Below are 26,062 nucleotides of genomic sequence, written 5' to 3' on the forward strand. Positions count from 1 at the left end.
ACAGCTCTGATAACATTAGGAAAGGTGACATTTTTGCATGATATTATATACGACTGTTTTATTTGAGTTCATTGGGTCCAATTGGCTCAAATTACATGCCAGACAATAATGAAAGTCCATGCCGACTTTTACCGGCTGGCCAGCGGAGCCTAAATGTTGCTTTTCTTAAAAATAAATAGTAGGAATATGAATTGCTTTGTTGCTGATTCCTATTAGTTTGACTCTATGTCTTTCTCTGACCACAACCTCAATTTAGGTAGTATTTGGAGGCCAGTCACACGTTAACATCATGTATATACTGCAATGGCAACATTTTTGATGTGATATTAAACGTTTTTAAATGTGTAAATAATGTCACAGCAAAAATTGTTAAGTGGCACTTTTATGAAGGTTCCAAACTTTTTTAGGGACTTCCTATAGCAGAACGGCCTTAGTACTGAAGTGAACTTATAGCTAGGGGCATAAAACTGTGGTCGAAATTTTTTTTTTCCCGACAATTGAAATTTTTCTGCCAGCTTTTAAGAGGTTTTCTATCTAATTGTAGTTCTGATAAAATTATGAAAAGTGACATTTTTGCATTATATTATATATGACTGTTTTATTTGAGTTCATTAGGTCTAATTGGCTCAATTTACATGCCAGACAATAGTAAAAGTCCATGCCGACTTTTACCGGCTGGCCAGCGGAGCCTAAATGTTGCTTTTCTTAAAATTAAATAGTAGGAATATGAATTGCTTTGTTGCTGATTCCTATTAGTTTGACTCTATGTCTTTCTCTGGCCACAACCTCAATGTAGGTAGTATTTCGAGACCAGTCACACGTTAACATCATGTATTAATGGTAACATTTATGATGTGATATTAAACGTTTTTATATGTGTAAATATGTCACCGCGAAAATCGTTAAGTGGCACTTTTATGGAGGTTCCAAACTTTTTAGGGACTTCCTATAGCAGAACGGCCTTAGTACTGAAGTGAACTTATAGCTAGGGGCATAAAACTGGGGTCGAAATTTTTTTTTCCCGACCTATTGAAATTTCTCTACCAGCTTTTAAAAGGCTTTCTATCTACTTATAGTTCTGATAACGTTATGAAAAGTGACATTTTTGCATTATATTATATATGACTGTTTTATTTGAGTTCATTGGGTCCAATTGGCTCAACTTACATGCCAGACAATAGTAAAAGTCCATGCCGACTTTTACCGGCTGGCCAGCGGAGCCTAGACGTTGCTTTTCTTAAAAAATAAATAGAAGGAATATGAATTGCTTAGTTGCTGATTCCTATTAGTTTGACTCTATGTCTTTCTCTGGCCAGAACCTCAATGTAGGTAGTATTTGGAGACCAGTCACACGTTAAAATCATGTATATACTACAATGGTAACATTTATGATGTGACATTAAACGAACGTTTTTATATGTGTAAATATGTCACCGCAAAAATTGTTAGGTGGCACTTTTATGAAGCTTCCAAACTTTTTTAGGGAGCTCCTATAGCAGAACGGCCTTAGCCCTGAAATGAACACATAGCTAGGGGCATAAAACTGGGGTCGAAAATTTTTTTCCCGACAATTGAAATTTCTCTGCCAGCTTTTAAGATGTTTTCTATCTACTTACAGCTTTGATAACATTATGAAAAGTGACATTTTTGCATTATATTATATATGACTGTTTTATTTGAGTTCATTAGGTACAATTGGCTCAACTTACATGCCAATCAATAACAAAGGTCCATGCCGACCTTTGCCGGCTGACCAGCGGAGCCTAAATGTTGCTTTTCTTAAAAATAAATAGTAGGAATATGAATTGCTTTGTTGCTGATTCCTTTTAGTTTGACTTTATGTCTTTCTCTGGCCAAAACCTCAATGTAGGTACCGTTTGGACTAACGAACAACTTTTTGAGATTTTCCAGTATGTTTTTGGTGTGTTCTCCTCCTTCTCTCAATCAGTCCGGGGACCGGCTAAGGCGGAGTTACAAACAAACAACAATAGGAGATTTTGAGTAGAGCTATAGGTAAAAACCAAACTTAAACTCTACTTCCAAACAAAACAAAGCATAATAAATTGCTAAATGACTATAAATGATAAAAGATAAATGATAAATGACTATAAAACAATATTTACAATACCTAAATTTAAAAAAATGTCTTTTTCACCGGGTCAAGGAATTGACCAAATCGAACCAAACTGGGTATGGAGTATACCACGGGTACCTAAAGTGTAAAACAAAAAAATTTTTGCTATAGCTTGTCTAGGAATAAAGTTAGCTTTTCGTACGGAAATTTTCAAATATTTCGATTACTTAAATTTCAAAATTAGGTCTATTTCGTTAGATTGACGAGTTGTCCAAATCGATCCAAACTGGGTATTGAGTATACTGGCTATGGAGTATTTTTTATCGATTCCTCTCATTCCGGTCAATTTCCGCTCATTCCCGTCATCTCTTGCATTTTTTGAGCGGAATTTGAGCGGACTCCTCAACTTGGGATTATTTCTACAATACCGACAAAAACCAACGCTTCATACATGCAAAACCGATGAAACCGACAAAAACCGACAAATACCGACAAATACGCCATTTTTGTCGGTATTTCTTAGCTCCAGTCTTTTCATAAATTGAACGATCCAAACTCTGGATCATAAACTTTTTCGGTTTTTCTGAGTCTTTTCATAAATGGAACGAGCCAAAGTCTGTATCATATCGCATTTTTGTCTGTACAAGTCTTTTCATAAGCGTTTTTGAACGAGCACATAAACGCACCAAAGTTTTGAACGAGGCAAAGTCTGGATCATAGGCATATTTGCTCTGCCTGGGTATTTTCATAAGCAAAAATAGTCTGGATGGGTATTTTCATAGATCATTTTGAGCGAGGACCTCAACCTGGGGAGCCAAATCAAATAAATTGAAAACTATGGAATCACATAAGTTGGACCAGAGCTAATATTGATCAATAAAAGATGGCTGAAAAAGAAATCGTTGCCCCTTTTGATCATAATGCCAGAGACGTATACCCCAAAATTTCCCCTTTATTCAGAATTGCTCGAAAAATAAATACAAAAAATGAACGAAACTAGGAGAGAAGTTTCGTATCATATTTTTCGCAAAAGTTGTTCGACCATTTTTGCAAAATTGAAAAACATTAAAATTGTTAAGTAGCTGAGAAGACTTGTATCATGTTTTCGCTCATTTATGGTATCTATTCTTTGCAAAGAATGTATCTGAAATCCGCAATTGAGCCTAATTAAACGCGCACTCTTGAACATGCAAACGTGATATAAATCTTAAATAATTGAACATGCAAAAATGATTTGAACTTTTATTAATTGAGCACGCAAAAGTCATTTAAAGTGATTTAACGATGGAAATATTAACACGACATAATTTTTTTGCTTTGATTTGTGGTTGTTGTTGTGGTTTAGTTGATGGAGACCCCTCTCAATGTAGTCTGCTGCAGTTAAGGAACAAACTGCTCACAAACTGCGTCATGACTACTCACACAGTACCTGATGTCTAATACTTACCAGACTGCTCAGCCTGCTCAGAATACTCACAGGAATTTCCTATGTGACATACACTCGTTTTTCTTTCCAATACCATTGCAGCAGATACACAAGCAGGATGGGATCTTTAAGACATCTCAAAGGTAATGACAATTCAGAGCAAAACAAAGAATTTTGAGACATTTGATTAAATTTTCTGGACTTGCTATCACATAAAACTGCAATTGTGATGTTTATATTGCACTGTTGTCATTTGAACTGCCATTGTTAGGTTGCATCTGTGAATATCTGCTTCTGGTTTTATTATATATGAGATTTTTTATAGAGAGAGAGAAAACAGATTTGAGGTGTCTTCTAGAAAGACTAACAGCCACCTTTTAGCCAGTGAAAAGACTCAACTAATTTTATAGACATCTATGAACTTGCAAATAGACACAAGAAAAGATTGAGTCAAAAATTGATAGGCACCTGTAAACATGTGAAAAGACGCAAAAAATATCGCGGAAAGGAGAAATTTTGCACATCAAAAGAATGGATATTCAAAGCAGACGCAGAGATGAATGGTGTTTCAGAAAAAAACATTAGACCCCGATATATCTGTTAATAGACAGAAAATTATTGAATAAACTCATTTTAAAAATTTCACTGACTCAATCAGTTCGGAATCACTCAGTAAATCAAATTTAGAAAAAAAAAGCAAAAAATTAACCTTTTGTTTTTACCGTAGTTCTCCTCTGTCCAATCTTAGTTTGATTTGGACGAACAATTGGAGATGGGAAGTTGCTACCGAAAAACCTACATTTAATAAAAGGAAAAACTTACAGAATTAGTGAGCACCGAAAATCTCGGTTGATGATAGTTTCCACTTCGTATGCCCTAAAATTAAAGCGGATGCATGAGTAACTAAATTATTTGTAATTTTTTTGTAAACTCATTCCAAAGCAAATGATGCTTAAATACAAAATGCCTTGAAAATCATGAAGATATAATGTGGCAAAAATCAAAAATATAAGTTGATGGTAATTTGATTTTTCATAGCCCTATTACAAAACTGAGAGTTTTTCAGAAGTTGATTTATTTTTTCAAAAAATTATATAGAAACAAATGATGCTTGAATTTATATATAAGCCCGATTAACCAAAAAGATAATTAAAAAAGATAAAGGCAAAAACAGTAATTTTTGTATTTTCACTGTTATCTCAAGCTCCGTTCAGCTAAATTATCTGAGGGTTTTTTCCGAAAAAAATCAAATCTGTTCATTATTTTGGTCAGTGGTCTTCTGTTTTAACTAATTCTCAATCAGAGCTGTAAACTGCTACACTCAATCTAATTGATAATTTCCTCGGACGCTCACCAATGGACGAAAAGTCAACCCCTTGGCCGTTCTCCCGTGCTTGAATGGAATTGTCAAGGTTTGGGATGATTAATTTGGTGAGAAAAACGGGAAGTTTTGCGTATCTTCTCTGACGTGAAGGTTTCAAGATGTTCGGTGGCAAGTTGGTACGATATGGTATACAATTAAACCATCAACCAGTTTCAAAAACGCGCATTATTTTGGCTTTATTGCGGATTATCGATACATTCAGCGCAAAAATTAGTTATTTTCATTCTAAATTAGAGTTACGTTGCGTGCAAAAAAAATCATAAATCGAACATGTTCGTGATAAAAAGCGCGCAAAAAAGAGGGTATGCAGCTTGTATCTCCATAACGTTGTTAGAAATCGGACACTATTGCAAACACGGGTTGCGCAATTTCCTTCAATTTGGCCTCCTTTTGCAATAGTATCTTTTTATCACAATTTTGTTGCATTTTCATTGTATGCTTATTTTATATGCTTATTTTCAATTAAAAAATATGCTTATTTTCATAAGAAAAACGGACAAGAGATATACAGATCGCGCAAATTTTGTCCGTGACGATTGGGGTGTACCTCTGCAGCGTTATAATGGTTGTTCCAAACATTTTAAGGACTCATTAATAATAGTTTTAACGTTTTCATATATCTGCAATCCGGTAACAAGATTTTAAACAGTGATAATTTTTGTCGAAATCAGTTCATTTTGAAGTATATAGAATTGTTAGTGGTTTGTGTACAATTATTGAACTGTTCATTAGAACGCAAACACATAAGTCAATTTAAAAACACTTTTGAAAACATTAAAATCATGTTAAATAACGTGCACGCAAAATTCATTATGAACGTCAAAAAACGTGAAACTGAACCCCAGTGAAAGCATATCGGATCTTGTAATTTTTCCAAGGTTATCTGCTTTTTAATTACCTAACTGGGAAATTTTTAATTTTTAATCACATGTCTCAGTTGGGATTTTCACATGGCTTTCTTCGATGATTTATCAATTTTTAATCAAAAAATTATCTATTGCATTGAAAACATTAGGCGTGCCGAATTGTTTGAAATTATATTGCGTGCGCGACGGAGAGTTATCCATGAAGACTCTTGATCAGTTGTCTTATCTGTGAGCCAAATAAAACAATTTTTATGAGAAAAGTTCCCAGTGCCTTTTTTCAACTTTTATCATGCCTCATTATAACCCGATTTCTCAACGACTGAATTAAGCAAGTTAAATATCTTTTCCATTTCTTAAAAAAAACTTAAAAAGCAATAGAAATTATTTACTAGTTGGTCCTATCGTCCTTCATTTCTTTTAATGCCCAATTTCAGTTTTAGGGCCTAAATCTTTATCAGAAGTATCATTCTGTTGTTCTTTCGGATGCAAATTTTTTACGTTCTAAACAATTTCTAAAAATTTCTGAACATAACTAAATGGGCAGAGGGTTGATATCATCTACTAATCATCAAAAAAATATGCACTACTTTAAAAATATTGCAGAAAAAGTATCAGTGGTAAAATTCAGAATAAAGCAGCATCCTAATGGAAATGTTTTGATCTTGACTATGTTTGCCATCTATTTGACCTTTTCATATTTCCAATCTGTTCACACCTTATTTAAATTCTACGTTCTCTCCATTTTCAGGAGATTCGTTGTGATCTGTTCTCTGACACCTCACGTTCAGTTAAGTCAACCTTGACATGTTGTCTCTCTATCGGCCAACCGCCAGTCAAACTAGACGGAACAATGTTGAACATGGATTGTCCAGGCAAGTCACACTGAGCACATTTCCATTAAATTTGCTTCGCGCTGTATATGATCCTAATGTTAATCTTGAACGGTGTCAGGACAATTTACCCAATGCCATTATACGCAATGCCAAGATCCCCAACGCCATTATACCCAATGTACTTTGATATTTTCGTTCAATAATTCGACAACAAATTAGCAGTCTATTTAAAATCTATTAAACGTCCTCCCGTGCTTGAATCGAAACGTCAATGTTTCGGAAGAAGTATTTGGTGATAACACAAGGAAATTTGGCATATGTTCTCTGGCGCATAAGTTTCAAGATGTGCGGTGGCAAGTTGGTACGATATGGTATACTATTAAACAGAAAACCACCTTTTATCTCTCTATTGTTATCAAAAAACTTTGAACTACTTTTAAATGCTCAAAAAAGCTCATTAATAAAGGCCTAATTGCAGATTATGGAAACATTCAGCTAGAAAACTTGTCACTTTGCGTGCCAAAACAACCATAAATCAAACATATTTGAGTTAAATAGCGCGCAAAAAAGAGAATAAACAGCTTGTATTTCAATTTCGCTGTAGAAATTGGACACTTTTGCAAACACGTGTTGCGCAATTCCCCTCAATTTGGTCCGTTTTTGCTATAGTATCTTCTTATCAAAATTTTGTTGAATTTTCATTGTATTATCAAAAGAAAAACGAAAAACAAATACACAGAGTTACAAGAGATAAATTTGCCCACGAAATAGCGATATAAATCTGCTGTGTTATAATGGTTGTTCAAAAAAAAATAAGAAAAAACTGATTAATTTAGTTTTAACGGTTTCATATATCGGCAATCTGGTAAAAAGATTTTGGAACAGTGATAATTCTTGTCAAAATCAGTTCGTTTTGAATTATAGAGAATTGTTAGTGGTTCGTATACAATTATTGAACTGTTCATTAGAACGCAAACACATAAATTAAATTAAAAAATTTTGAAAACACTTATATCATTTTACATAAGGTGCACATAAAAAAATTCATTATGAACGTCAAAAAGGGTTAAACTGAAACCCAATGAAACCGGGAAAATTTTAATTTTTAATCACATGGCTTAGTTGAGACTTTCACATGGTTTTCTTTAATGATTTTTCAATTTTTAATTCAAAAGTTACCTATTGCTTTGCAAATGTTAGGGATGCCTAAAAAACATCTTGCGGTGAGTGCCTATTTTGCAAGATCTTGCAAGTTGGAAATTGTATTGTTAGCGAGATGGAGAGTTATCTATGAAGACACTTGAAAAGTCTGCTTATCTGTGATCCAAAGAAAACAACGATTGTTCTGAAAAAAGTTCCCAATGCCATTTTTCAACTTTTATCATCCCTCATTGCTCAACGACTGAATTAAGCAGGTTAAATATCTTTCCCAATTCTTAAAAAAAAGAAACTTAAAAAGCCATAGAAACTATTCACTGGTTGGTCCTATCGTCCTTCATTTCTTTTAATGTCCGAATTTGATTTTACGGCCAAAATCTTTATCAGAACTATCATTCTGTTGTTCTTTCGGATGCAAATTTTTTACGTTCTAAATAATTTCTAAAAATTTCTGAACATAACTAAATGGGCAGAGGGTTGATATCATCTACTAATCATCAAAAAATATGCACTACTTTAAAAAAAATTGCAGAAAAGGTATCAGTGGTAAAATTCAGAATAAAGCAGCATCTTAATGGAAATGTTTTGATCTTGACTATGTTTGCCATTTATTTGACCTTTTCATATTTCCAATCTGTTTACACCTTATTTAAATTCTACGTTCTCTCTATTTTTAGGAGATTCATTGTAATCTGTTCTCTGACACCACGTTCATTTAATTCAACCTTGAATGTTGTCTCTCTATCGGCCCGATTGCCAGTCAAATCAGACGAAACAATTTTGAACAAAGATTGTCCTGGAAAGTCACAATTAGCACATTTCCATTTGCGCTGTATATGAGCCTAATGGTAATCTTAAACAAATCGTGTTTAACATAGACAAATCAGCACGTGAGTAACGTAAAATGCAACTATAGATAGTGCCTTTTTGGGGATAGAACAACGAGTGAACAACCTCTCAGATGGAAGAACTGTCGTACCTGTGATCAGTTAGCCATCTTGGCTAAAAATGACAAATTGGATGTCCTACTTCATAACAAAGCAGATGCCGTGCGATTTTCAATCGGACCTGTCTAAAAACAACCAATAGAACATCAAACGAGGCAATGGAAAGAGAAAACAAACACAAAATGAACAAAGTGAAGCTGCCATGGGACTTAAAACGCCAAAAAACACAGTAGCGGCTACTCTCCGTGGCGAAAAACCATGAGACCGTTGTGACCAAAAATGTGTTTCCCTGCGACACGTCAGCATAGCAACAAAGCCGACAAATTTTAGATAAAAACAGGCATACATTGATCAACGAAAATAGGAGACTCGATTTTTAGAAATTAAAAGGTATGCTTTCAAAAAACCTAGAATAACTCAATGCCAGAAGACAATTACTTGCCCAGTTAGTAAGTGGAACAACCAGCTGCTTTAGATGTAACCCTAGCTTCCCCACTGCAGCCCCGTCTAATTTCATATGAGGCTTGGAGGTTTGGTTTTGCTCTGACAAATGCTGAAGAACCGAAATTTGAACAATATGCCCAAAAATGCTCCAAAATAGGTATCCAGTTTGTACCACTTGCGTTTGAATCTTTCGATTTGATTCAAAAAGATTTAATTCCAAAAATTTTGAAACGTTTAGCCTTGCTCGCTGATAACCAAACCTTTCAACCAGTTGGTTTATCAATTGCCGACAATCGGTTTTCTCAAGGAGTCTGAGAGACTTTAATATGAGGTTCAGCCACAATGCTGATTGCCAGGGATCCCCTAATATGAGACTCATCCATGCGACAACACCCTCAACCCCAAGATGGTCAATTTACAGTCTTGGCTTACCCAAATGGTAGTAGCCCGGTTGCTGCTCTGCGAGAACTTGTTTGTCAACCAATGAATGCTCATTTTTCCGTTCAACCCGATTGTGTTGGATGATGAGGACGAAGTTTTGAAGACCCGATTCTGAGGGTTTTTGCGAACAAACAAAAGTCAAAGAATCAATTGCGTGGGTATCATGGTGATTTGTGGGTATAAGCCAGATCGTAATAAAACTGTCTGAAAATCGACTGAACTCAGAACTGATTTCAACCATGAGCTCCCCAACCAAGCATACCTTAAATTTATGGTTTCTTTAAAAAGAAGAACATTATCTTTACCAACACAGCAATCGTCATCCCAAATTTGTTTCAGAACAAAGTGAGATAAATATTTGGTAGGCTGACCTTAGTTTCAACGAGACAAAAATCAAACGAGAAAAATTAACTCATTTTTTTGCCCTTTTTAGCGAGCAATCTGATTGCGACAATAGTATTTTTACCAATAACTGTCGATGTTTGTTAAAGCATATTTGGTATTTAACTTTCTGGGAAGCTGCTTGATGTTGGAAAATAATTGACAAGGTCTTTGGGCCAATGTCTGTTATAATCGTATCAAACTGAGGGTTCTGATTTTTTCGTTTCTCTTAATGAAGAAACTTGTAATAAAGGTTGCTGCAAAAAATGTTTTTGAATTTCGTAAAGCAGATAGTTAAAAAGAACTTTTCCCATATAAGAAAGAAAAATATCTGATAAACTTGAGATGTATGATGGAGTTTGAGAAATCTCTGCTAAGAATAGTCTCGCATGAGCCGACATGTTGAAAGTCCATCGGTTTTATAACAGGGTACGAAATTTTTGAGTCTTTCAATTTTTTTCAATAGAGTGGTCTTTTTTCTCTATTTGGTCAATTTCAAGTGACTTATATTTGCTGACCCGAAGTCACTAGTTTTGCTGTTCTAAAGAGAAAATACCCAATGCCAAAATCCCGAATGTGACAAAAGAAAATATATAACTAATATTTTTTCCTAATGTTGAAACTACCAGAACAATTATTTAGCATATAATATTTAGCTACTTTTGCTTGAGGGTACCTGCTCTGCGGTAAGAATAATTTGGCTTCAAATTTGAGAACAGAAATGCAGCACGTAAAATCTTATAATTGGCGACACTAATCAATTTGGTAATAAATATAATTGAAGTTCTTGGTCGTTTAAAACTTAAAATCTGTCTAATTGCAGTTTTTACATGCTCAACTGTCAAAAGCTCTCGTTGGAATGGTATGACTGTGTTTGTTCGCGATTTTCTCACTCTGCTTTTCCTAACAATTCGAAAGAGTGTTTAACTTGTCAAAACTAAATCCCTTTAACAAATACTAATTATTACCCATAATTCGATATCCGGATTCAAAGTCAAGTTGAAGCCTATCCAGCAATCATTAATTAAATAGAACATAGATAACTCTGTATTTGTTGCCAAACAACCATTAAGCACAGCTTGATAAAAGTCGCAATTCGTACTAATAATAAATATTTCATAATTTGTATCGTACTCATGGCTACAAATAGCAACTTCAATCCTCATCGTGTGACTATAGTTGGTGCTGGTAGAATAGGAACAATCCATTTGCAGTGTCTCCTGGAACTCTCGACGTCGTTTCAAGTATCAAACATCGTTGACGACCATCCGAGTGAAACGACGCGTTTCTTAGTCTCCCGCCATTCTTCAATCAAGTTACGACCACAGTCGGAAGTCGATGACGCCATTGAGGACTCGGACGTTGTAGGTGTGTGTGTTCCAACGTCTTTACACGAAGGAGTTATTTTGAAAGCCCTTAATGCCGGCAAACATGTGTTCAGCGAGAAGCCATTGGTTAACACTCTAGAAGCAGTTCATCGTGTCTACGATACAGGTTGTTACATTTAACAAATTAACAAATAAATTATTGACTTAGTTTTATTCAAGGGAGTTTTATTAATTGGAACACAAATCCCGGATCAAAAAGTTGCCGAGAAAAAGCGTTAGAACTTCAATGAAATTCGGTGAAAAAGCACTGTTTCAACGCATAAAACTTAACGTACCCCAGGTTGAGGTCGCGCTTGAAATTACCTCTGACCAAATTGTCAATCTTCCCAGACAAGTGTGACTTCTGGTCAGACCGTCCCAGACCGAAGTGACCTCTGATCAGACTAGTGTGCGCTCGACGCTCATTGTGCGCTCGAAGTACGCTCGAAGCCGCCTCTAACCAGACAAGTTCCAGACCGAAAAGACCTTTAATCAAACAACTATCACAACATTGTCCAGACGAGTTCCAGACCATTATCCAGACTAAAATCCGCTCCAAATGTTGTCCCAAACCATCATATGCATGGATGATCTCTGATGATCAGATCATGTTGCCAGCATTGACAAAATGATTTTTCGAAGACTATTTAGCTCTCTCATGCTGTGTTTTTGATTTGATGTTAACAAACCGTCAGCGTCAGCAAAAAGTTTAACGTTGTTTTCATTGCTTAATTTCAAAATCGTTAATATAAACCCGAGAAACGATAATTACAATGTAGTTTTTCTACGAATTGCACAAACACAAGTCTCATAAGCGGCGTTATTTTTTCTACATTCAATAGTTTGTCGAACAAAAAATAAATTTTTGAAATCTTGAAATCTCTTCCTTTTTTGGTAGCCAATTATGTGACAAATGTAGATGAGCGTGAGTCTGAACAATATGTGCCAATGCACATTACCGAGTCTCTTGTTGTACATATCGTCGGATTTTGTTGCCAACTCAGGGCCCAAAATCAGTATCAATTAGTAGATTCATTTAACTAATTACGGGCCCAGATTTCACTAAAAAATGATTAGGAGCATATTGAAATGTGATTTCAAAGAAAATAGGAGGGTAAAAAAATAGAGTTGTTCAAAATGAAGTATGTAGATTGTAATATGCTATGATTTTTCTGCTTTGATTTTTTATGCTTTATTTTGTTAGGATATAGAAGTTGAGCCTGGTTTTTTTACCTAGTGCTCTTCTCCAAATCTCCTATTGTTGTCTGTTTATAACTCCGCCGTAGCTGGTTCCCAGCCCCATTGAGAGAAAGAGGAGATGAGGGGAACACACCCAAAATATACTGGAAAATCTCAAAATGTTGTTTGTTAGTTCATTTGATTTTTTTTACTGCCTATTTCACCTATTTTAGCTCTCGAAACCTCCTCTTATCAGACTACCGTGCGTTTGAAAATCGCCTCTGATCAGAATATCGTGCGTTTGAAACGTCCTCTTCTCAGAATAAAGTGCGTTTGAAACCTCTTCTGATCAGACTAAAGTGCGTTCGAAATGTCCTCTGATCAGACCAATGTGCGTTGGAAACGTCCTCTGATCAGACTAGTGTGCGCTCGAAACTACCTCTGATCAGACCATCCCAGACTGAAGTGACCTCTGATTAGACAAGTTGCAGACCATTTCCAGACTAAATTGCGCTTGAAGTCTTTTCCAGACCATGTAATTCGAGCGCACCGGCAACATGTGTGCGCTAGAAGATCGTCTGATCACAGATCACTTCAGTTTGACCTGGGACTTGTTTTTCATGAAAGCTTTACGCGTTTTTTTTCCGGCGAATCGCCGACCCGGGATTCTGTAATTTATCCATAGATTTGGTAACAAAGTCATTAATAATTTTAAGTTATTTATTGTATGCTAAATATTTGTTATTATGTTGTTTAAAAAAAATACGTCGAATTCTGTGAATTTTTTAACGATTAATTGAGTGGTGATTTCACCGCATTGAAGGCACTGTTTGGCAGAAAATGAAAGTAATGAATAGGCTCAGAAAACATAAGGCTAGATTGCAGACATATATAAAAGTGTCAACACCCTTCTCGAAAGGTTACTTTGCAAGATCTTGCAACAAGTTAAGCATCCCTTCATCTCGCAAATATAATAATTGTGTTAATGCTTGTTTATTGGGATATGAAAACAGGGATAGTTTCTAGCAACTTGTACATTATGGCAAGGGTTTAAAATCATTATAATGGATATGTGGAGAATTTTGACAAAAAATAACCACTTTGCAAGATAGGGATCTAATCTCAACTAGAACTTTATCGCGTTCAAGAGTACTGTTTAAGGAATCAAATTATCAACCCTATTGCATTTGCTCAACAAACTGTTTTGATTTACACATAATTTTGAGAAAATCACAAGTCTGCACAACTAGAGGTTGAAACGAAGGAAATTCCTATATTGATAGACTGAAGCGATAATTCAATAAATTTGAAATTAAAAACATTTTGAAATTCTGGCTTGACAAATCGAGAAGATGCCCGGTTCTTGATTCAAACCGGATCTTTTCAATGTCTTTCAGTGGACTCATATAACCTATATTTTGTCAAATTTGACTCTGATTAGTTTGTAAATCTCAATATTCTAATTATTTCAGTAAATATAAATTTGGGCATAAATGTGATGCTTGGTTCTAATTCATTATAATACTTGTCATATTCATGTCCTAAGCCATGACTCCTGTCCAGTATGATTGGAAAAAATTTTGCTCAGTTGATTCCTTAAGAAACGTTTTCATGTCTTTCATAGTTTGGTTGTTTAATTTTTTGATAACGAAATAATCACTGAGGGTAAATTAGCTCTCCGGAAACACAAAATTTGCTTAAAAGCTCGTAGTAGTAAAATCTAATGTCCATTGGTTTAATCACTAAATTACTCTGAAGTTGTTAAATAAGTTTACACTAGGAGGGGATGGGTGAGGCCTGTCCCTAAAGAGACTAAGCTGCAGGTCGACAGAGGTCATTGATAATTTTGATAACGAAAACCTTCAAAGTCACATAAGCCATGAGGTATCCACTGCAAGCATTAGATAATTCCTCTTGCACCTCTTTAAAAAGCCAATGGGGGCCATTGATTTTCGACTCTAATTTATAACAATACATAATCAAAGGCAAAACTCAGGAATTAATGAAGATTTTACGAAAACACATTGTCACATCAAAACCTTGAGATCTTCTCTGCAAATATTATATATGTTTCAGAGGCCCCAATGCAATGTCAGTGGGACCTATCTGTAAAGAAATCTTGATTTTCAAAATTTTTTATTCAATTGAGGTGAAAAAATATACACGCATTTTGAGAAAAACAGGAATCCTTTCGGGTATAAAAATTTAAGATGAGACCAAAACCAGCCTCGGTATCGCTGTAAGTCTAATGAAATTACTTAAAATGTTAACTTGTCACAACAATTTTTTAAATCGGACAAAAAGTGAAGAAGTCACGACAGATGTTTACTAAGGCAGCATCAAGCATAATTTTTCATTTCATCTAGGTCTCCTAAATGCTTCATGGGAGAAAGTCTGTAGATAACAAATATTTTATGAAGTTTTTGCATCAAATTTGCGTGTAGTTACTTTGACATGAAGCTATGGATTTTATCTTCGATATTATTCAAATTTATTGCAACGCTAAAAAGAATCATCGAGCCTTATTTTAAAAAACAAATATGTCACTTGTATTGTCTTGAGATCTCAATGAAAAGTGAGAACAACGTGCAACGCACTCTTCATTTTCATATTTCACCAATTGTGCTACTAATTTCAAAGGGGTATTTGACCTTTTGTGAGACGATGTTAACCTCTTCTTCATTTCTTCTGTATGCGCATCAATTTCATTGTTTGAACTATTTAGTGAACTACTCTTTACTGTCCCAGAGCACTGTCGTACATGAGTTCTTTCTGTACTCATTTGTGATTTTGCTAGGCGAAATTCAATTCTGTATTGCAATTTTGGTAATTTCGCGGTGCCAAATTGCGTTTTGTTTTGCTCATTAAATAAAACGAAATGGTGTTTTATTTTGCTTGTTATATTTCGTCAATTCGAAAGAACTTTTATGTTCTTTCGAACATAAAAGTTCTTTCGAATGCTCCGCGAATACACGTGTTTGAATTAGGATTATTGATTTGCTTAGTGAAAGACTAGAATTTCAGAATAGCTTGAATTAGGTCAATATGCGGAGCGAAAGTTAGATGAAAAGAGATTCAACTGAAAATTGAATTAAAATGAGAAAAAATGAAGATAAAGATTAAAACAGAATTTGTTCATCAGTTTGATCGTGAATTAAATATATGAACAAGAACAATTTAGGAAATTGCGGTAAAGTAACGGGAAATCGTCTGCATGCACAGACTATGAATCAAAAAATTTAATAGGGTTTGAACAATTATTAATGATGATCTTCAACTTGAACTGAATAACATTAAGATTTACAAAGCAAAATGAACTAAATTAAATTAGGGAAAATTTAAATGAATAGCACAAAATTACAATAAGAATGACAAAGCGCAAAGAAAAATGTTTAATAGCTGAGCAAATTCAAGCAGCACGAAAAAAGAGGCCTTTTTCGAAATTTTATGAAACCGGACAGTTCACATTTTGAGCAGAATTGGTCTAAATAACAATAAAAGTTGATTGAATTATTGAGTCGCAGTTACCATCAAAAAATGTTTGGTACAAAAAATACCAGAAAAGTATCTGTATGAAGCTATAGTAAATGTAGCTCTATAAACTAATTTTTTCTACTTTTTAGTCTGTTTTCTATTTTTTATTTTCCTACACGTATCAAAACAGAATAATTATTCGATGCTTAACCAACAAAATGAACATTGATTAGCCAGAATTCAAGATTAGCCAGAATTTTTAGCCAAAATTAGCCAGAATTCAAGATTAGCCAGAATTCAGTTGATGGATTGTTTATTTCAGCTAAAGCTAAAGGTCTGCTTCTTCTGTGTGGCATGACGCGAAGGTTCGACCCTCCGGCTCAGAAAGTGAAGAAAGAGATCGAAGCTGGCAATCTGGGTACTATTCTCAACATTACTGGCATCAACAGGGACAACCCATATCCCCCAATTGAGTTCCTCAAACACTCTCCTAACATCTATTACGATTGTGGCGTTCATGACATTGATCTCGCCCTGTGGCTTCTGGGAGAAAAACCAGTCTTGGTGAGTTCCAGATTAGATACGATAGTTGTACTAAAATATGGAATAACCGGCCAATTTACAACTGAGGTTGAAGTGATAGGACAGAAACAATTTAGTTTTTTTTGATATTGGTATTAAATATGAAATTTTAGAAATACGAAAATTAAGGTTTCGGTATTTTCTTTTTCGATTTCTTTCAGACAAAAATAATAATAATTATAAAACACTTACATATTATATCTGATCTGTTTAATGTATATTCAGCAATAAATAACAATTTGCTCCCATTTGACTACCCAGGTTGAGGTGCCAGACCGAAAGTCAATATGTCCAGACCGTCCCAGACGGAAAGTGTCTATGTCCAGACCCTCCCAGACAGAGAGTGCCTATGTCCAGACTTTCGTGCGTTCAAAAGTTTTCCTGCGTTCATCGTGCGTTCAGAAGTCCTCATGTCCAGACTTTCGTGCATTCCAAAGAAAAATTTGCGAGCTCCAAAATTGATAATTTGTGCGTTCATGTCCAGACTATCGTTAGTTCATGTCCAGACTATCGTGCGTTCAAAATTGCTTATGTCCAGACTATCGTGCGTTCAAAATTGCATATGTCCAGACTATCGTGCGTTCATTTTTATCCAGACCGTGTAATTTTGAACGCACGACGCCACCTGGTGCGTTCAATTCGGTCTGGACATATCGACTATCGGTCTGGCACCTCAACCTGGGTATAATGCCGACAAAAATATCAAAATTGAGTCAAAGAGGCACCTGAATTTAAGACAACACCATCAAATTTTACTACACTAAATTAAAAAAATCCTTATTGATTACTTTATTTTGGCTACAACTATTTTCATTTTGATTTAAAAAAGAATTACATTCTAACAAAAAAATTACCCGTGTCCCAAAAAAGAAAAGAAAAACTTTTTGAAAGAAAGAAGCTGAACCAGGACCGAAATCCAAGACTATATCATTACTAGGCAAGTCTGAGAATAAAACTTTTTTCGTTTTTGGCCTTGTGCAAGTGAGTCTTGTTTAAAATCTTACAATTCTGGCAAGTTTTCACCCAGACTTGGATAACACTTGATTCCCATGTCGATAACAACTTTTTCAAAACAAATTGTGAGTGATAATTTTGAATCACAAAAAAGTAACGTGCAAATATTTGGTGATTACAATTTACCCACTCTGTAAAGCACACCCACAGCTGTTCAACTGTTTTCAACCGTTTTCAGCTGTTTTAGAAGCCGTTTCATATCCTTTTGGACCGAATTATAGAAAAATTGACTGGATATGATGAACTTCTTTCCACCATGAAAATAATTCTACCATTTCCAATCAGGAAAAAAAGTGAAAACAAACTGCTGTAAAAATTCCCATGTCAGGTCTAACAAGGAATTGCAAAATTTGATCAACTAAAGAGTCATAATCAGAAAGAGTCCAAAATTTTGGCGATTGGGCAGAACAGTGAAAAAGGCCATAATTCGGAAATGATGGTGCCGTAATGTCAACTGATGGAAGAGCCGCAATTGGTTTCGATTGAGCATTTTCAGTTTTTATACAAATTATTCAATAAGTAAGACCACCTGTCCTAATACAATGTGTTGAACACTGTTTTAAAGCTCTGTTAATCAAAGTTTTAATTACCTTATTTGGGTTTATTGACACAATTTCCCATTTAAGTTACGGGTTTTAATGACCTTGCTGAGGATACCCACACCTATCCGACCATCGTCATCAGTTTAGCCATGTTAGAAGCCGTTTCAGAACCTTTTGGACCAAATTTCTTGAAAATTGACTTAATTTCTTGTTTTCTTCTACTTAAAATTTTTGAAGTTCAAAAAAATTTAGCGTTGTGACACCTAAAATCATAGGTATGCCCGATGAGCCATTGTTAGTTACTTTTAATGAGCGACTCGATCTGGAAAGTTTTTGGAATCTGTGTTATAGTATTGACTGTTCTAACAAACCATGTTTGAGCGAGTTTTTTGGCATTAATTTTGTGGAATTTTGACACATGAAAAGCCCAATAATAAAATACTAGACTTTAAAAAACAACATGTTTTGCTTCGGGTACAAAAACATTTTAAAAAAATTGATTTTGGGGCCTTTATATTTGAACAAGATGCTTTGCTGTCTCTATTTCACTCATAAAATTTGTCGGTGTTTTCGTATTTATTGAGTTGCTTGCGACGATTCCAGTGTTATAAAGCGTTTTCAAAATGAACTTAGGAAAATTTTGATAGACGAAGCAAACCCATTTTAAGAGTCCCTGATGGATGATAGCTTTTTTGACACTTTTCTAGCTTTTTTTTGACGATTTTCCGAAAATTATCTGTCAATTTGTGTCAATTTTAATAATTTTTTGCCGGACCTATTTTTGACGATTCGGTGGCTATTTTTTTTTTGTTTTGCGGACCTATTTTGAACATTTTGTTAAGGATTTAGACTACCAAGTGTAAAAAGTGATATGATCTATGCTCTGCGAATCAGTGATGAAATGAGACTTAATAATACGTGGTCAGTACTGAACATGACTCGGCCTTAAATCCGGAAACAAAGGAAAACTACAATGAACTAAAAGGAAACTTCATCAAAGAGACTTTCTGTAGAGATGAAAATTGACATCCAGAGTTTTTACTGAAAGATTTTTTTACCTGTTGCCTGCTATTGACGACATAGAACTCAAGACATTTAAAAAGCATCCGAACATCTCTTGCCATTATCTTATTGTGCATCCTGAATCGTCTCATATTCGGTAGTCTCTCAAACTTTGGATTTAAATAAATTTGCAGTTTTTTCTGACTCCCAACTTTTATGACATCTTTTATTGTGTTTTTGTGTTTTTTTAGAATCTTGAAAGTTTCAGTGAGACCTAATGCCCTTTCCTGTGAACAAAATTGTTTGTTTTGTTTACATGTGTGATCGAACACGAATGCCTTGTTATGCAGGTATATTGCATGGGCCACTGCTTTGATAAGCGTCTCCAGCCTTATGATGATGATGACAATGCATCCATCCTCATGAAATTCCCATCTGGTGCCACTTCCATAATAGAACTCTCCCGGTTCTCCAACTGTGGGTTCGACCAGAGGTTCATGGTACACGGGGACCAGAAATCAGCTGGGAGCTACTCTCTTCCTAAGGATGGGTACCTGGAGATGACTAATCAACAGGGAGTGTCCAAAAGTTGTCTGAGGTTTGACTTCCAGCGTAGATTTGAGCGGGCGTACGTTGAGGAGTGGAAGCACCTGCATCTGTGTTTAGTCGGTACGTCTCCAGTATCTCATTTGTGTTATAGAATTGAAGTTGTTCAGTGCTTCACTGCTAAAGACACAAGAAGTGAATTTTCTTAATTTTCTTAATAAGGCAGATTTTGCCAAAAGAGAATCAATAAAAAAAAGCTAGACTCAGCTCACTTGAACGAGCTTAGTATCTTACAAAAAATTGGCATTTTTTGGAAAACAGTTTTTTTTCGCACATCTATTGTTGATTCCAGCCTGAATAGCAAAAACTATAAAAAACAAAATCACTCTGTTTTTGCCATTAAGAATGAAGTTCCGTAACTTTTATACAAAATAACTATCAACCAAAAATGTACAAAATCTATATTTATTATTTTAAGATTTATTTAAAGATAGAGATCAAATAAAAAATTTTTATCATTTTTTATGCAGTAGTGAGATATTGATGCTTTTATTCCTACTCTCAGTTTTACGATTTTGTTTTGCTCACGATGGAATTTACGGCAAAATGAGCAGAAATTGCTTCCCATGATCTAATTAGAACCACTCTGTTTTGAAAGTGCAATCTGTATACATTTTTAAAAAATATATATTTACCTTCCACAAAGCTTTGCCGCCTATTTTTTTTCTAAAGTAGTAGTTGAGAGAAGTAAAAGTGGATTTAAGTGACTGTATGACTGGGGTGTAGCTCAACTGTAAAATCTCGACTGTAGCTCAACTGTAAGAAAAACATTGACTTCAAAATATCCCAACAATTTTCAGCATGTTCTGCATTTTACAATTTTTCTTAAAAAGTTGTTTCATTATTTTTATCTGTACAGCTACTATTGTTTTCGTGGCTTTTCGTGTTACTAACAAGTTTTTCGTGGCTTGCAGGATGTTATTGTATGTTTTTGGGTTGATTACTTTATTCTGCACATAAAACTGCTCAACAGGTAAACAATTACATTAAATTTTTTGATAATTTTTTATATGTTTTTGTTTTGCTCTGTTATCGGAGCAATTTTGCTATTTCATAGGGCTCTTGTATGCAGTTTTTAGTCTTGTTTTTTTTCTTTTTTGTTGCATTAAAGACACAATTGATTAGAATATACAAGACGGTTCTTTTTTATTCTTCTCCATCTATATTCTTTGTTTTTTTTCAAAATTATGAACCCAGTTCATATAATGGAGGTGGGACCTTTGCTTGAGGTTTGAAACTCAGAATCGGTTCTTTTAAAGTCTCAGATTCTATTTCAGGTCCTGTATTGCTTTATTTTTTGATTATTTTCAAATTTATTTAGGAACGGAGGAGCCCATGGTGAAGAAAGAAGAGGTTCTGAGCGCGACTCTAACTGCCGATGCAATCAACTGTTCTAGAGAGACTGGACTGCCAGTGACCATAGACCACGAAAAGTTCACCTTTCATCCAAAACAATCTTCTAAATAAATAGATTATATAGCCCGTTTAGACAGCCTGTTCCGTGGACCAGTTTTAATCTGATCATACACAACTCTTAGTATCAGTCAAGGGCGCGAAACCAAAAAATTGAAATCATTTCACTTTCTGTAATGACATTTTTTAGTGTGGTCTAAACGTTTCATTCCGTGTTTACTATAAGTCTATACACAATGAACATACATCGGTTTCATTTTGCAAAAAAAAAGAAACCAATAATTCATAAAGAACCTCCTAAAATCCTTTTTTCATCAAAACACCCAATACAAATTATCAGCTGGGATTAAGTAAAAATTTCCAAAAATCTGAATTTTAAAGCCGAGCAAACTTTCGATGAGCAACATTTCATTGAAAATTTTATTACTTGATTTTCGAAAACAGATAGAGTAAAAGACTAATGGACTAAAACAAACGCGTTCGCAATTCGGTTAGAAGTCAAAAGTTTTATAGATAATCCAGATTCAATTAAACCAAGAGACTCTGTAAGCAGAGTAATGTCGCAGTTCCTTAGATGTAGATTGGATCCACTATAGTTGTTGCTTGATGTAAGAACTGTGTTCAATAGCTGCAATACGATAGCGAGGGTATAATTGACCTCTTCGCCATTTTCTCACAATTCAACTAATTTGAAACAAATATTGGCGCTCTGCGTTTTCTTACGACTCGAAAATGAGAGTTGGTAGAGCATCTTTTAGATCGATAACTTTTGAGTGCAATTAAAACAGGATGTAAAAATCAAGTCTACACGAGACAATAAACTGTCTATGTAATATTGACAAACAAGACTGAAGAGATGAAAAAGAAGAGGGCTTTTCTGTATATGCCAAAATTTTCACTGAACGTGTGTATCGAATGGATATCCCTAGTAATTCATAACTGCTCTCCAGCGAATCGGGCATCAGCAAGGTATTGCTGAAATCAGCTGCCGTCAGCTGCCATCATCAGCTGCCCCACCCCCACCCCCAACAAAAAACATGACAGTTCAGTCAATATGCAAAAAAATGTTAAGCCAACGCATCTGTGTCTGTGCTAAAAACTTCGGAAGTTTAACTCAAAAGTAACATATGGCATAGCAAGAAAGCATCTCAAATTTAGGATTGATCAAGCCTACCATTTTTACCAGAAGTATTTGAAAGTTGGATTTCTCGACTTATTCAGTTTTAATCTGATCATACACAACTCTTAGTATCAGTCAAGGGCGCGAAACCAAAAAATTGAAATCATTTCACTTTCTGTAATAACATTTTTTAGTGTGGTCTAAACGTTTCATTCCGTGTTTACTATAAGTCTAGACACAATGAACATACATCGGTTTCATTTTGCAAAAAAAAAGAAACCAATAATTCATAAAGAGCCTCCTAAAATCCTTTTTTCATCAAAACACCCAATACAAATTATCAGCTGGGATTAAGTAAAAATTGCCGAAAATCTGAATTTTAAAGCCGAGCAAACTTTCGATGAGCAACATTTCATTGAAAATTTTATTACTTGATTTTCGAAAACAGATAGACTAAAACACTAATGGACTAAAACAGTCGCCTTCGTGATTCCCTTAGTAGTCAAAAGCTTCATAGGTACTCCAGATTCAGTTAAATCAAGAGACTCTGCAAGCAAGTAGCGTCGCATTTCCTTAGATATAGAATGGATCGACTATAGTTGTTGCTTGATGTACGAACTGTGTTCAATAGCTGCAATACGATAGCAAGGGTATTATTGACCTCATCGCCATTTTCTCACAATTCAACTAACTTGAATTAAATTGGCGATCTGTGTTTTTTACGACTGGAAGGGGAGAGTTGGTAGAGCATCTTTATGATCGAAAACTTTCGAGTGCATTTATAACAGGATGTAAAAATCAAGCCTGCACGGGAAAATGAACTGTCTAGATAATATTGACGAACAAAACTGAAGAACTCAAAAAGAATAGTCCTTTCTGTATATGCCAAATTTTTCAGGCAGAGCTGGAAAAATATGTGTAAAAAAATTTCTTCATGCAGGAGATTTGTTCACGTGCGGCATTTTCAATGAAGATTATTTTTTTACAGCTTATAAATTTCAAACCATAACTGTTTTAACACATACATGAAAAACTAAATGTACTTTTGAGAGCAATTTTGACCATTATAAACATTTCTTAGACCTTAATTTTGCAAAGGTCTAACAGTTGCAGTTAAATTGCAATTTGGAGCTATTTTATATTTTCTCACCGATCACCGTTTTAAATACTTCTTCAAGTTTATGTATATTTTTTCAACAGCCCTATAAGATGTTAATTAGTTCCAGTTTCTTTTGATTCTGGTTTTGAGTTCTTTTTTTGCTGTCAGCATTATTTTAGGTTGTATTTATGTGGAAAAAATTTTAAGTTCAAACTTTCGACTGATTTTTGCAATGTTATGATTTTTCTCATGTTTCATTTTCTTTGTGTCCTCTTAAGAAAATTGTTTCCAGCGCAATTTTTTTCCCTGACATTTCTTCTGCTTGCATAATTTCAGTGGGAGCAAACTTTTGAACTGTTGACTTTGCTTTATTCATTTCTTTTTTTTGTTTTTTTTAATGTGTCGTCTGTAGTTTGATTAAGCATATAATTATATTAACAATGTAACAAGTTAATTTGGTAAAAACTGTGGGGATGCTGATTTTTGCTAAGAATTCTGTAAAAAGATACTGTATTCTGTATATTTTGAATAGATATTTTTCTTTTTTGTTTATTTCCTTTGTGTGCTCCATTTTAATATTTTATTTAATAATCTCCCAATAGTGATTTTTTGAGCACAAACAAAGCGACAAAAATTACAAGACTGCTCGAGTTTTTTTGTTTTTAAGTTGCAACTAGTGGATAATTGTATAGAATTGTAAACAGATTTCGACCCCTTTTCCTGTTTTTGTTTTGCTCGGCCTTCTCAAAATATCGCTCTTAAGGTTCGTCCTATCATTTGGTAAGCTATTGGCTCAACAAGACCGAAATCGGTCCTCAAAATATTTGTTTAGAGTCACAGCATTTGAAGCATTTTGAAAAAAATTTTTTGGGTATCAGAGTTTGTTGATCATTTTTTTAAAGTTATAATGAGCGAGTGCTCAAATTGCTGAAAAGCTGGTTGCAATTTATGTCAAATTTTACTTGGAATTGGTTCCAGAATTTTGCGATCATGTATTTGTTCAATCTGTTAAATGGCAACGAAATAGGATTTAAAAGTCAATGCGGCAAGTGAAGGCAATTGCTTTGGTCAATCTGTCGAAAAAGAGGGACATTTAAAGTGGCTTTTATTCAAACTTTTTTATACAAGAGAGAAAACGTGAAGAAAGAGAGAAAAGGGAGTTTGAAATTAAAATGATCTTTATCAGTTGAAACAGACATATGCATCTCTTAGGACAGCTAATTGCACTTTTTGGAACAGCTAATTTCGGCGATTACAGTGTTCTTATTCAAGATCTCAAACTCAGAGAAAATTTCAATATTTACTTATAAAGATAGCTAAGCTGAAAACTTTAAATGTAATTGTTTGGCTTTAAATTCTCTTTAGAAAGTGTCATTGAGAGCAAGAATCAAAAGATTAATCGTCCCTTTGATAATCAATTAATTAAAAAGTTTTTTCTTTTTAAATATTTTATTTTGCTCACGAGATTTTTGTTATCGTTAATTGTGCAACATTTTAAATGGTTGACCACTGATACACGAAAAGGTATTTGGTATGTTATCATAAAATTTGTTGAAACATCTAGGAGCCAAAAGGGAATTTTTCAGAACATCAACAAACAAATATCAACTTTTTTAACATTTTTTTCCAATTTCCTTGACATTGTTTGTATTCATCCTTTTTTCTACTCAAAATTTTGTTCCTGATATTTGTAGTCACATATACAAGATAAAGTATATCCGATGCTAAGTTGAGAAAAGTTTTTTTGGATCCTTGCCTTAGAGTGTCTCTATTAGATTTTTATACAAAACTTCTATCAGACTTCGCTTTGCAAATTTTTGATAGTTCTTCCACAAAATTGAGTCGCTAGATAAATCTTATAGTAAAGTCCATTTGGCGTGATTAGCAACTGTAGAATTAAGTCCAATTTTGCGACTTTAATAGGCATTATTTTCACAATTTTTTCCAAGTGCTTTCTCATCCAGGTACTAGTCATTTTTCGGCCCAATGAAGCCCATCCAAAGTGTGCTTGATTTATTGGGTAGAGTTTGGGTTTGTCTTAAGGACATGAATTTCAGGAAAATTACCTTTTTTAAAAATCAATTTCATCAATTTTGACAAACGTATAAACATTTTTTTGGTCAATAACCGTGTATCATGTATGTCCGACCAGTCTGAAGCTATCCCGAAACATAGCTGTTTCATTAATTTTGTACAGCAAAGTTGCTTTTGAGGACTAAAGCGTTAAAAAATTTGACATTAATTCCGTTCAAATTTTGCAATTTTATATCATTGTCAACGGGTATAATCAACTACAGGCTCCAGAAAACAAACTGACAATTTTACCATTTTAACCAATCTTCCTTTCGCTACATTCAAATCAGATTCTGCTGTTCTTGCATGCCATTGTTTTTCTCATATATGTCAAAATGGATATCTTAGAAGCTAATAATTCTGTTTTTTTTTGTAATGCTTCTAATAATGATTTTTATTTACTACCCTAGTACCAACCCTGCTACAAATTGAATACTATTTTTCTATGATAAATTAGTTTTCTGGACAAATGATAGCATCTTCATCATGTTGGGGATAATATTTTGGACTTTTCCCGCTAAATTTTGACTCCTTGGATAGTTTTTTAACAATTGATTTTTTCGTTTCAATGGTTTCTATCGCTTTGACCACATTTTGGAAAAATTTTTATCAGTTTTTAGGACAATGCCATTATTGG

General features: G+C 34.4%; 1 protein-coding gene across 1 annotated transcript; it reads left to right on the forward strand.

The window, feature by feature from the left end:
* The first annotated feature begins 10,966 nt into the window (after positions 1–10,966).
* Positions 10,967–21,395, forward strand: LOC142335464 (inositol 2-dehydrogenase-like). Its single transcript, XM_075383973.1, has 4 exons — positions 10,967–11,448; positions 16,297–16,538; positions 19,465–19,783; positions 21,042–21,395. Exons 1-4 carry the CDS (start codon positions 11,091–11,093, stop codon positions 21,185–21,187), a joined length of 1,065 nt encoding a protein of 354 aa, XP_075240088.1. The 5' UTR covers positions 10,967–11,090; the 3' UTR covers positions 21,188–21,395.
* Positions 21,396–26,062: the final 4,667 nt, after the last annotated feature.

The sequence above is a fragment of the Convolutriloba macropyga genome, chromosome 2 (assembly GCF_964194025.1).
Source record: "Convolutriloba macropyga chromosome 2, txConMacr16.3, whole genome shotgun sequence".
NCBI classification, from domain to species: Eukaryota; Metazoa; Xenacoelomorpha; order Acoela; family Convolutidae; genus Convolutriloba; species Convolutriloba macropyga.

What these genes read in the sequence shown, in the direction of transcription:
- LOC142335464 (XM_075383973.1), top strand. Translation starts at nt 11,091, where the DNA reads ATGGCTACAAATAGCAACTTCAATCCTCATCGTGTGACTATAGTTGGT. An exon ending in TCATCGTGTCTACGATACAG is followed by an intron (nt 11,449 to 16,296) that starts GTTGTTACATTT and finishes TGTTTATTTCAG; the next exon opens with CTAAAGCTAAAGGTCTGCTT. An exon ending in CCTGCATCTGTGTTTAGTCG is followed by an intron (nt 19,784 to 21,041) that starts GTACGTCTCCAG and finishes AAATTTATTTAG; the next exon opens with GAACGGAGGAGCCCATGGTG.